Source organism: Hemibagrus wyckioides, linkage group LG10 (assembly GCF_019097595.1).
Source record: "Hemibagrus wyckioides isolate EC202008001 linkage group LG10, SWU_Hwy_1.0, whole genome shotgun sequence".
Lineage (NCBI taxonomy): Eukaryota > Metazoa > Chordata > Actinopteri > Siluriformes > Bagridae > Hemibagrus > Hemibagrus wyckioides.
In genome coordinates, this window is record NC_080719.1 from 15,149,240 (window position 1) to 15,162,803 (window position 13,564).

Below are 13,564 nucleotides of genomic sequence, written 5' to 3' on the forward strand. Positions count from 1 at the left end.
CTTATTAACTTCAAGAGACAGAAAAAGACCGACTGGTGAGGGAACAGCTGTTTATGGCTGCTATAATGTCAGTGATAACAGGCTCTTCTTTCACAGAAATTAATAAAGGTGGTGTTTCATAATTGGAAGAAAAAGTAAATGAAAAAGCACACATCACAAAACTTTATCATTGATTTTCAATATATTTTATGTTTAACAGATGCTATTTGGCCATGTTAACATTTTCCTAGGGCATACAAAGTCATTTTTTACACTTTGTTTATTTTAATGATTTAAAATTATGCACTTTAAATCCCTCCTGCACTGCAGCATTGACAGGGAGTGTGTGTGTTTGTGTGTGTTGTGCCCATCAGGCATGGGAACCTGTCTTCTCGTCCTAAAGGGCTGTCTGCACTGGTGAGACCCGGCGTCCCCGAAGCCCTGCGAGCTGAAGTTTGGCAGCTCCTTTGTGGCTGCCAGGATGAACAGGCCCTGCTGGAACGCTACCGCATCCTCATCACCAAGGTAGGATAAAGACACACACACACACTCTCTCTCTCTCGCTCTCTCTCTCTCTCTCTCTTTCTCTCTCTCTTTCTCTCACTGTATACATCTGTCACTCCAAAACTCACTGCAGTTCTCACATTGCTCACTTTATTCAAAAAGTTTGTTTTTTTGTTTGTTTTTAAGTTCTAAGTGGGTGGGTGGAGCTTCAGGCTGCTTTCACAAAAATATATATAGCATCCATAAAAAAATGCATCGATATGTTCTGTTGGTGTGTTTTTGGTCAGAGATCAATGTATTTTACTGTGTAGTTAATATGAGAATTGAGAACAGAACCGGCTTCAGGTTAGTAATCATATAAATATTCAGAAATAGGTATGTATGTTGATACATTAGCCTTTCACTTATATAATTTTAATGTCAAATTGATGAGGTGTACAAAAACAAATATAGCCAAGGTGTATGTCTCAATTTTTTGCTAATCTTTAAATTTTATACAATTTCATTCATTTCTTTCATCACAGTATGTTCTGTCAAGATTTCAGATTCAGGTACATGGATATAATTTCCAATCATTCCAATTTCTTTGTTTTATCTGAAGCAATAAAGGTGTTTTACCTCTTGCTACAACAATACAGTAACTTCTCTGCTTTTTCAGCTTGGTCTAACAAACACAATAATATTTGTCAGGAAGTAAAGCAAATTGACTGAAGGGGAAAGGCCAAGTACAGAAAAGATGCGTTTCTGGGTATTTACAGTTTGTAGAGACTTTGCCTACATGAACTTTGACCATTCAGTTCACAAACATGTCAATATTGTGGGCCAGTAGAATGTTGAAGGTAGAATATTTTGCTTTTTTTATGTCAATAAACACCCACATGACCATGTTCATATTTTCTGTAACATGCTTGTCACATACCTCATAAATATAAACTTCATCATTTTAAACACATGAATGTATTTTCGGTTGTGGTTTGAGCAGCTTAATTCGTAATAAGAGTAAAAACCTCTTTTTTAGTGTTTTTAATTATTATATTTTACACACATACTTTCTTGCATGAAATATTTGACATTGAGCAGACAGCAGAGCCGACTACACGAGAAGTTCACTTCCAGAACAAAAATCTACAAATAATTTACTCACCCCCTTGTCATCCAAGATGTTTTTGTCCTTTCTTTCTTCAGTCATGTTTTTTGAGGAGAACATTTCAGGATTTTTCTCCATATAGTGGACCTCAATGGTGCTCGTGAGTTTGAGCTTCCAAAATGCGGTTTAAATGCATTTTCTTAGAAAAATAAAAACAATTATACTTTTTAACCACAAAAGCTTATCTAGCACTAGCTCTGGGATGCGCGTGCACGACACTACGTACTACACAATCACGTCAGAAGCTCACATGTGACGTAAGCGGAAGAACAGACCCAGTGTTTAAAAGTGTGGAGAAGGAGGACACAAAGTTATGTCTTTCGACGTGATAGTGTCGCAGACGCACATTTCAGAGCTAGTGCTAGACGAGATTTTGTGGTTAAAAAGTATACAATTTTTAATTTTTCTAAGAAAATGATCGACCGTTTTGCTAGATAAGACCCTTCTTCCTCAGCCGGGATCATTTCAAGCTCTTTTGAAGCTGCATTTAAACTGCATTTTGTAAAAATCCTGAAATGTTCTCCTCAAAAAACATCATTTCTTTACAACTGAAGAAGGAAAGACATGAACATCTGGAATGACAAGGGGGTGAGTAAATCATTTGTAGATTTTTGTTCTGGAAGTGAACTTCCCCTTTAATGTTGACAGCTGTATAAAGTTTCTTCACTCCTGCTTTCTTGTAAATCGAACATTTCTTCAGATTGCAGTTAAATATCAATACAACCACAGTGTTATTTTTGCTGGAAGCATGGAGCCTACCTGTCTTGAAATAGGCTAGGGGTTTTGTGCTATTCTCTATTTTTCTGTGTGCCTGCTAAGGTTTTCTTGTTCACAATGTCGTCACCTCCGCGTGTTGTCCATCAGCTCAGTGTTCTCATTAAAATCGATGGCAGTAGGTGTGTTTTTGTCAGGAACTAATACGTCTTGCTTTTGAGCTTATTCAGAGAGCAAAATGTACTTTTTGTGTTTTCTATGCAATAGGTATTTTTAGGACTGATTTTGTATATAAAAGCTTTGCACAATATAGTTTTCCCAATATATTTTGAACTGAATACAGTGGAATAGTCACATATGGCCTTCTAAAGCCACATCAAATCCAAGTGTTCCCATTACAGCTCTTGATTCGAGAGGGCATATTCTTAATGTAGCCTTGGCATTTCTGCAGGCTATGTTGTATTTGTACTTGTTTAAAAAGCTAATTCTTTCATGTTGTTCTTGGAGGTGCACTCGTTCTCATGCTGAGCATGGTGACTGGGTGGAATTTTCCCACACTAAAGTACTATTGTTAACTCCGTCTAAAGCACATCCTACATCATTATATGGAAAAAATAGTAACATGCTTAAAAAAATAAGTGAAAAAGTTGTTATTTAGTCATGTCCTCCTGATTGGCATCACTGTGACTAATTGGAGTGAAAACATTGTTGCTTCAAAATGAAAAAAACTTGTTACTTTACACTGAGTAACAAAATGCAGACATATAGCTGAGGTCAGCATTAGTAGCTGTAGCTAGAGTGGAGCTCTGATTATTAGCCACCGATTCCTACTAGCATAATAACATTGAATATTCATAAACAAGATGAATTCAACTATTTACCTGCCAACTTTAAAGAAAGCTTAACATTACACAACTCTGTCATCATGAATAGTGTGGCTGAATGAACATAGCTCCTTTGTCTGATTGGCTGTTTAGTTAAATTGGTTAGTTAACCAGCTTAAATTACTGGTGGAAAGTGGAATTGATAAAGGATTTTATAATTTCATCATTGATAATAATAACAAATAATTCACTGAATTTTCTCTCACAGAATTTCTCATCTAATGTTATTTGAACATCGCAAGCATGTTATGAAACCATTAAAACCTTTCTTATGCCGGTCTTCCATATCCTCCATATTTATTCTTTAACTAAAACGCTTACAAAGAAATACATTACTAAAAACATGTTGATTAGCTGCAAAACAGCATTCACACAAAAATCTCTCTACTTCTGAATACTCTGCAAGTACACTTATAATTGTTAAATACAATTCGAGGCTCTTTATATTTAAAAAATGAAAATCTTTTCTAAATCCAATTTAAAACTTTCACATTTATTACAAGATTGGATGAAATCAGATTGTTGGCATCACTACTAAATATACCAAACATACCATTAACAAACCACACTACTATGTTTTTGGTTTTATTTTGTTTTTTCAACATAAAACTGTTATCTTTGGTATTGAATTTTTATTTATTTATTTATTTATTTATTTATTTATTTATTTATTTATTTAGGATTTTGTTATACAGAGGCCTGAATGATGTTGTCAGCTGGTGTCTACATGTTGACAGCTGGTATCAGATATCAGATTGCAAACTGGGCCTGTGTGTGTTTCTCTATGCCATGCACACTGAAGTAGTGAGGTTTTAGACATTTTTTAGACTCATGCTTATTTAACTGAGTTGGTATTTTGGTAAAATCTATTTGTTTTATTGAGAGAAAAACTGCATTTTGGTCAAAACCCTGTTTTGTTTTTTTGTTATTTTTGGCTGTTTTTCAGCCATGGCCACATACAGTGAATTATCCCAGAACTATCATGTTATGAGTGTTCTAAGACAGATGATTGAATTAGCAATCAAATATGTTAGTTTAGTGGAACTTAAAAATAGGCCTGTAGGTTGTTCTTGCTTCAATTTTCTCCATTAACCATTTCAAATCCGAAAGCACATAAGAATGTAAGCTATGTAAATAGGCACAGTGATTTTTCATTATGATGGTGTGATAGACTTTGCAGAACTCAGCTGGAGGTCAGGATATTCCTGCCTGCCCTTTTGGTCTTGACCTGAGAGAATCAATTTACTGTTGACTCTGCTGCACATACCCTTGAGCATTTCCCTCAGCCTCCATCACGGCTCTCCACAGAGCTCAAATCACCCAAGCACATTGCTGTTCCATACGCTGTAAAAGGACATACTGAGCATTCTTTGCTGTTCATAAAAGGATTGTTTCACACCATGAAGAACACCTTGATCATGTTGTATTTTCTTTACATGTAAATCAATAGTCATCACTGATGCACCAGGGAAATACAGCATGGTAATTATTGAGAGGGTGACAGAGAGAAAGGGCAATAATGAAAGCGTGTGGAAAAAAAAAGGGATAATTGTTTTTCATATATATTTATAACCTGGCTGTCAGCTCTTGCCAGGGAGTATAAATTCCACTGTTCCAGTTCCCCAACCAGGAGCCACGGTTCTCATCGCCTCTCACATCAGCAGAAATAGCTGCCATCCAGATGAGCTGCTAAATATACGCCACTTTATGTAACACAGGTTCTGTAACAGTGCAAGTATAATTCACTCCTTTATTAATTCAGTTTGTAGTATTCTCCTGTCCTGCCTGAATTAATGGTATTGATATAACCATTGTGAGGCCATTAATAAAAACGGAGAGAGAGAGCAAGAGAGGAGCTGATGGGTTTCTGTGATAGATGACATTGAAGTTATTAATGGCTCTGTCTCAGCTTTCTATTGATTATGATACTGATTGATTGATCATTGCAGGAATATTGATGTAAATATGTTATTAATCATTGCTTCTGCTTTTGACATGGGATTTTTGTAATGATATTGTGCACAAGAGCAAGCGTAGCTGGTTGCATGTTCCATGAAGAGGCACGAAGCTGACATTTTCTCAACCTTTACCTCTCCTTTTAAACTCACTGTTGCTGAGACAAATCACTGGACTGCATCCAGGAGTTTATTATTCTTTTTTTTTTTTCCCCTTTTCATTTTGCTAAGACTGTGTGCCACCACCTTCTATTTCCCCATCTGCTTTGGGATTAATTATGTAGTCCTCACCAGTCTGCTTAAGTGGATTATCGTCTTTATGGAGCATGTAATGAAATCTTTGATGGCGGATCATTTTGGTAGTTTATTTGCATTTGTCATTTTTGTGCACACTCTGGATTTATAAGACAATTTCTTTTGTATGATGGAAAGGGGTTCTCTCTCTCTCTCTCTCTCTCTCTTTCATTGGTAGTTTATTAAATCATGAAAGTCAGACAAGCTCCAAATTGAGGTGAGAGACTTGCAACAAAGGCCTTTATTTTTGATTGAGAATAGGAGTAGTGTCATTTATCTCAGGAATATCTTCTCTCAACATGTGTGGCATCATGCCTCCATAATATATCATTACATTACATTACCCTTGCGACACAACTCATCATGTTATTGATACTGTTTCTCATTAGCCACATTGTGCTTTGAGGGTCAGCGATGTGACTGATGGGGCCAGATGAGAGGCTGACAATTTGTAAACATTACTGAGTTAATTTCATTTTCAGGAAGTATAAATCGCCTGGCAGTCTGGCTGGATGAAGCTTCTCTTGCCTACACTCACACAAAATGGGAATAAAAGCAAATTATTTCATGTTTAAGACGGTTAATCTATTGTTTATGAAAAACATTTAAGGTTGATTGAAGTCCTTTATTAATAAATATGATTAATTATTTCCTCATTAACAAACAGTGGGTCAATAATTACTTCTTCTTGAATATAAATATGGAAATTCCTTATTGCTTTTTTAAGGCAGTGCTTACAAAATTCCTTTCCTAAATACTTGTAACCGAAATAATATTTACAAAATATTCATCCAAAGAACATAATTGAGAAGTGCATTATATGGGTTTATTTAGTTCACGTTTGGTGTCACTGCCCGTCACCAGCTCTGTGTATTTTGCTGAGCTGCATATGAAGTGCCTGTGGGATAAGAAGGACAGCTTCTCACAAAGCTCCCCCAGTCTCCTTAGACCAGCTGCATTCATGGCTTCTCTAGCCTCAGCACAACAGAGTCCTATTCCTACATGTATCTTAATGCATACAACATATACTGAGTAATGCTGGTCTTTTCTGCTTTCCTAGTACACATTTTGTATTTTGTTCAGATCTTGTGACCGTATTATCAGAAATCTGTAATCATCAGCGTATATAGGCTCATAAAATACACCCTGTATGCTTTGTCAAACTGTTTTTTTGGGGGTTTTTTTCTTCTTTTTTTCCTTCAGGTTAACCACAGTGAGTATCGGTGTCTGTGGCAACCTGACCTGGATTTAGGCAGCTATTATAATAAATGCTGGCTGTCTGCTGTCAATGCCCTTAAAGGCATGTGTCACAAAACACAAAAGATAATGTATCAAGAAGGTTGGAATTATTGTGCTGCTGTTATTTTCTCTTTATTTATTTTTTTCTTTACCAAAGCCCTCCCATCTTCCCCTTTTTGTTGAATTATTTACACAGCCCTCTGTTTGGAAGTAGCTTATGTTACAAGCTACAGATCATTTGAATGTCTGATGCTCTGAGGCTGGACAGCGTCATACCCATTTATTTAATTGATAATTTTCCTGTGAAAGTCAATATTATGATAGAAATCTATTATTTACATGTTCAATTTAGTGTTGCAGGACAGGGGAGGACATCCAATTTCTCTTGGCTGCAACACCCCCCAAACCACACACACACACAACCCTTTAATCTCTAATTTGTTCCTGTTTGTTGCACTGTGTCGGCTTCTCTGTGGGAGGGTCCCAGCCAGCTAAAATGCCTGGCAACTGTAACCAAGGGGCAGGGATAGCCAGACTTGGTCACTGCCATGTTTAAGTGATTTGAAGAAAAGAGAAAGGGAGAAAAATAACACGAGGACAGAAAGAAATTGGGGCAAGGAGCTGTAGGAGAAATGAAAGAGGGTAAACACCTTTCATTCGTTTTACATGGGAATGATCTTGCTCTGTCTCAAGGAAGATTGGGGAAAGAGAGAGAGAGGCAGATGGGCATCTTTGAGGAGTTGAAAGAGAAGCAGGACCTCAGGTGCAGCTCATAGGGAAGGCGGGGAAAGTGTGTGTGCATGTGAGCGAGAGAGAGAGAGAGAGAGCGAGCCTGGCAGAAACGGAGGGAGCGTGTGAAAAAGATAGAGCACAAGTGCGAGCGAATGAGTGAGCAGGCGAGCGAGAGAGCAGGAGAGAGAGAGACGCTGAAAGGGGAGAGGGAAGTGAAAGCCACTCGCAGCATCTCTTTCCCACTGCGCCAGCGGTCCAGGGCTGCTTATCACTTCTGCGCTGCTGCTTCTTTATGCTTTTGTTTTTGTTACCAGTTTTCTTTCTGATCATTGTTTACTCCGTTCAGATCATCATCTTGAATTTTTCGGGTTAATTTTTTCTTTAATTGCTCAATTGTGTCTTTGGGTACATACAGTCAAAGGACTTGTCATATTGCTGGATCCGCTTACTGAAGAATATGACAGCAGGACCATGCGGACTCTTTACCTGTATCTCCGACAGATTGTTTTTTTTTGCTTCCAGTGTCGTCATGTGTTGCTTAATGAAGTTCTGCTGACAGAAAAAAAAGGATGAAAATCAGTAGGGAAACTGTCGCATTTGGACTTCAAACTGACAAGTGATTGAATTGAGGCATACATTTGCAATGATCTTTGCACACTGAAAACGGGATATGCAGAGATTCTGGGCACCTGGGAGAGAACCTGTTTGTTTGGAGAAATATGGATGCATGTGTAACGGCTAGGTATCAAAACTCGAATCACTTTTTCAGGATACCCGAAGAGATCGTTATACCTCGTGAGATGTTTTTTTAAATGATTTCATTTTAGTAGGATGACCTTTTTAATATTTTTAATTTTTTGTCATGCTTGTGATGTCAAATTCAGCGAAAAGTAAATGAATTTGAAGAAAACAGCAAAGTCAGTCTTCATGGCAGATCTATTCTGAAATTTTGACATTTTGCTCAAGCTGTGGACACCTAAACACTGCAGTCTGGAAACACTGGGCAGAAACAACACAAGCTGCTATAGTGTATTGCGAGTTTATGTACAGTGTGTGTAGATTTGGATTTTGGACATTAAAAAGCTCACAGGCGGGTCCAGGTAACAGCCATGAGGTCCTTTCTACTAACGTCACTTTAAAAACCTCGCACATTTATTTTAATTCAGACAAGGAATATGCTGAATCCACTGTGGTATGACTAAAGAAAATGATTGCCATTGAAGTACAGTATGTAATTTCCCCTGTTCTTCGAAATGAGTTTTTTTATATTATTTGTTTGAAAAGGTGTAAATCAAATACTTTCACTAATATTCATTGCTGATAATCTTGCGTGGCAAGTGCGGGGGAAACTGTAATGCCTGATCCCTAATTGCGATGATTTTGACCTCAAATACTTTACTCTTTACCCTTGCGAGGGCCGTAAAAAAAAAAAACAGTAGACATTAATGTTGCAGCTTGTCAGGGAAGCTCTGCCCGCTGTGGTAAATGGTTCCAGTAATCAGCACTGACATGATGCTCTTTTCTAATGCCTACCATCTTCATTGCCAGTAGTCTTTAGTTCATAACTTTTTTTTTTCAACAAGCATGACTAAATGGGGAAGAAACCTGGGCTTTTTTTCTCCTCTTTTGCCAGATATCTTCATTTTTGCCTGTGCTTATTTCTATGAGGCCCAGCTATGTGCGAATCAAAGGTGAGAAGAAAAAGAAAATTAGATAGAGTTGTGTTTGCTGAAGGACATTACAGACAAAGGGCAAACAGAGTTTTGGATGCAGTCTTTCTACATTGAGTGAGGAACCAAGGAAATTGGAACTACTTGACTTCACCAGGACAATGAACCAGTCAGGATTGATTGAGCCTGTCCCAACTGGAAACGGGAGTTTTGCGAGTATGTCCCTGAACCACTCGTGTCCTCTGGGTTGGGGACAAAATGAGGGCATGGCGACTTGCATCTTAGAGACGGCTCTCATTGTGCTGCTGACCGTACTTATTATTGCTGGGAATTTGACGGTTATCTTTGTGTTTCATTGCGCCCCTTTGCTGCACCACTACACCACCAGCTACTTTATACAGACTATGGCCTATGCAGACCTTCTGGTGGGGCTGAGTTGCCTGGTGCCCACTTTCTCTTTACTGCACTACCCAGCCGGTGTCCAAGAACCACTCACCTGCCAGGTGTTTAGCTACGTCATCTCGGTGTTGAAGAGTGTTTCTATGGCTTGCCTGGCCTGCATAAGTGTAGATCGCTACCTGGCCATTACTAAGCCCCTGTCGTACAACCAGCTGGTGACACCGTGCCGTTTGCGCTGCTGCATCATCCTGATCTGGATCTACTCTTGCATTGTGTTCCTGCCATCCTTTTTTGGTTGGGGGAAGCCTGGATACCATGGGGACATCTTTGAGTGGTGTGCTCATTTCTGGCCGACCTCTGCTCTGTTTACTGGCTTTGTTGTGTGCCTGCTGTATGCTCCGGCGGCCCTTGTGGTGTGCTTCACCTATTTTCACATCTTCCGCATTTGTCAGCAGCATAATCGGGAGATCAGCGAGCGAAGGGCTCGTTTTCCCAGCCATGAGATGGAGGCTAGTGAGGGAGGGCACCATACAGGTCACGGCCCTGACAGACGCTATGCTATGGTGCTCTTTCGCATCACAAGTGTCTTCTACATGCTCTGGCTTCCCTACATCATTTATTTTCTCCTGGAGAGCTCCCACATCTTGGACAGCCCTGCGCTGTCTTTCATCACCACCTGGTTAGCGATCAGCAATAGCTTCTGCAACTGCGTCATCTACAGTCTGTCCAACAGCGTGTTCCGGCTCGGCATGCGTAGGCTCTCGCAGACGCTCTGTTCCTCCTGCTCTTTCAGCCCTTGTGCCCATGATGACAAGGACTTCAGAGAGCCAAAGCCTAGGAAGAGAGCCAACTCGTGTTCAATCTGAAGAAGTTGTCTTGAGCTGCTAATTATTATATCAAGGGACAATTTCAAGGGAAGAAATTGTAGAACTCGGTTTTTGGATTTGTGCAATTAATATAATAACTTGATGATACATTTGTTTATCATTACTGAAAGATTCGCCTTGTTGGGTTCCACCAGATCTCATCTGAACCACACACAGGTTGACCTCCTGTCCTGTAAATAATAAAGTGGCATCCGCCTCGGTAGTGTAAATATCACCAAATGGTTGGTGGGTACAAACATAGCCTGGTTGGATGGTTTTTTAGCAAAATATGCAAAGCCAGACTGTAATCCAGCACCACACTACCATCTCCACAAAAAAAAAAAAAAACCTCACACAGAAAAAAAAATAATAATAATAAGGTGAACTGGTCTGAAACTGGTTATTGTTACTGATGTCTCTTTGTGAATGCTATATTGATAGAGGTTATAGATTTTTAGATTTTTGATGAATATATTTTTTACATTCAACTACATCTGCTACCAGAATGGCTGCTATATCAAGAAGACATTGCTTCACGTGAACATTTCAGTAAATATTAAAAGGGACAAAAATCATTTGAAGCATGTGGCACAATCACAGCAAACCTTGGCATATGGACCTTTGTTAGTGTCCCTGTTATAGCACAGCACACCTCCGATTGAGATGGGTCCAAATAGCTTGACAGCAAAGACTAATATTGGAATTGGATTATTTATTTATTTATTTTTTAATTGCGCAAAGTCAAACGCATTCAGTTCAAGTCATCGATATGCATTCCAAATGTCATCCTTTTTTAATAGAGATGCTGAATCATTACGTACGCACAATATTATCAGTGCCATTAGTAGTCGTGAAATGTACCTTAGTTCCCAGTGGTATTACACCTTGGCAGTATGTAATTAAACCTGTTCACCTGCAGTGGCTCTGTGACCCTCTGAAAACCACACAACACGGCAAACTCAACATTTTTTTTTTCTGTTTAATCAGCATAAGGTTCAGTTGAAGTGCACATTTCCTGGTATGCAAGCAAGCCATTTTGTTTGCACCTGTGATTTTCAGTACTTATATTTGTCTGTGCCTCAGATATATGAAGGAATTCATTTTTTATTTACTTTTATACAGTAGGACTTTTTTCCATATATATTTGATTCATCACGCATAACCTTGCCTGTCCTTTGCTAGCCTTTATATGTTAATAAATTTATTTGAAATCATACTGAGCGAGCAAAGTAAATCATGACATATCAACAAATATAGTTAATCACATAGAAATAGTTTCATATAATTTATTCTGTGTATTTGTTCCTTTAGTTGCTTTCAGATGTTTTGATTCATTGTGTAGTCTGCAAATAAAACTCCAGAGTTTTTTTTTTCTTTTTCATGACATATTAATCTTACCCATGAAAACTTTGAGTCTTAAACTAAAGACGTCCATTCTCCATCTTTGGGTGGATTAGGGAAAACCACACATTTAAAAAGTTCCTTCCAATTTAGAAATAAGGAAATTTTGTGACCTGTTAGGAAATCTCTGTGAAATATGCTGGTGGGTTTGTATTTACTAAAGTGACATATTGACAATTACATGAAAAACTGTTGCTGAATTCTTGTCAGTTTACGCTTGTCCTTAATATGTAGGTGAATCTCTCAAGTTGTGAAATAAATATAGTCAACTTCACCATCACAGAGAACAACTAGCTATAGTTGATGTCTATACAAGAAGAGACAAATGAGGACATCACAACATTGGTGTGCTGTTGAAATTTCAATATTTTTAACGATAAATGATCGATCTATTTATTTATTTATTTTGCAACATCCACATGGATATGATAGCTGGTAAATTGGAGTTTATATGTGTAGCTGTATTTGTATTGCTGTACAGCTGGTGTGTTACCTTCTGAAATTGTATGGTTATCTAGCGATGGCACATTGCATAGTGTAGGTTGCTGATGTTAATTTAACCTTTTTTTCCTGGTTTTTTTCACTAAGCAAAAAAAAAGAAAAAAAGATACAGTATATATTTTTTTATTTTGGAGGTTTTGTGAGAAACTATGGTTTTCTGTTGCCGCCAGTACAATAAAAATGAACAGAGAATACTTGCCCTAGTGTGACTGGACATTATTGCTTTAAAATTCTGCACTGTGAAGACTTCATGACCTCCGTGCCCTCTCTTTTTTTATTCCTTCATTCATCAAATGAATGTCAATAATAGTCGAATAACATTATCATAATTACACTTGTCCGTGAGATAATAACTTGGCATTGTGAGAATCTCAATTAGGCCTGAGACCCTGTGGTGAGGATTTTTTTTTTTCCCCATACTCTCTAAAACCCTGCACTTCAGTGTGTGCCCATCATTGTGCCCAGTGCTAGAACAGCCACATGCTTCTTGTTTTTTAGTTGTCCATCATACTTTTGACATGTCCAGTTCATGACTTTGATCGTCTGATCTCGGAACAGTTTTTTCTGCTCTGCTGTCCTGACTGGCTCCTGCAAAGGTTACGGCTTCCCATCAAAAAGGAAATTAGAGCTGTGCCGTTAGAGTTGGAGGGGAGAGGAAATTAAATGACCTTTTTTTGAAGTCTAATGAGCACATCAAATGTTTCCATGATCATGGGAGTCTTTTGGACCTCAGGACCCACATGAATAAAGCATGAGCATTCTCAGTGGCCACTCACTGTATGTCTGAGGCCATGCACTGCTTCAGGGAACGTTTGCCCTTACTGAGCTTACACGTTGTGATATGACTTTAAAACCGTTGAGGACCGTGCAACTACCCGCTGCATTCACGAGAAATTGTTCCTCAAGAAATTTAGTTTCAGCACTCACTCTGTAACAGCTTCATGACTGGGAGCCACGTTGAAGTGTCCTGCTATCTGTATGTAGAGCCACTTAGCAGGTGTAGTGGAGTAAAGTGGTCTGGATTGAGCCCCTGAAGGCCTGCTGTCCTTGACGTTAATGTATGCCTCATCACAAGCCCAGGCTCAAGATCGGTCATTAAAGATGTGCTACACATATAGTCCCTCAGGGCAACATCAGAAAACAAACTCTAGACACACAGACAGATAGAATTCTACTTAGAAGTCCAAAAACCAAAAAAAGTTAAAAGCTAGGGATAAGAAGGTGTTAAATGTACAGAGGAACCCTAAGAGAATAGGAGTTATTTATCCTCAGACACAAA

At 38.5% G+C, this 13,564-nt stretch overlaps 2 protein-coding genes across 3 annotated transcripts in view; both read left to right on the forward strand.

Annotated features, from left to right (window-relative positions):
- The window catches only part of rabgap1l (RAB GTPase activating protein 1-like), a 104,281-nt gene that overhangs the window by 25,511 nt on the left and 65,206 nt on the right, over positions 1 to 13,564 (forward strand). For both annotated transcript variants that reach the window (XM_058400648.1, XM_058400649.1), the window contains exon 13: positions 354 to 504. In XM_058400648.1, the coding sequence (XP_058256631.1) occupies positions 354 to 504 (151 nt within the window). The remainder of the gene's footprint in view (positions 1 to 353; positions 505 to 13,564) is intronic.
- gpr52 (G protein-coupled receptor 52) lies at positions 6,560 to 12,482 on the forward strand. Its single transcript, XM_058400655.1, has one exon. The coding sequence runs from the start codon at positions 9,280 to 9,282 to the stop codon at positions 10,381 to 10,383; it is 1,104 nt and encodes a 367-aa protein (XP_058256638.1). The 5' UTR covers positions 6,560 to 9,279; the 3' UTR covers positions 10,384 to 12,482.

Bases quoted from the DNA above. Each gene is read 5' to 3' on its own strand.
- gpr52 (XM_058400655.1), top strand. From the start codon at position 9,280: ATGAACCAGTCAGGATTGATTGAGCCTGTCCCAACTGGAAACGGGAGT.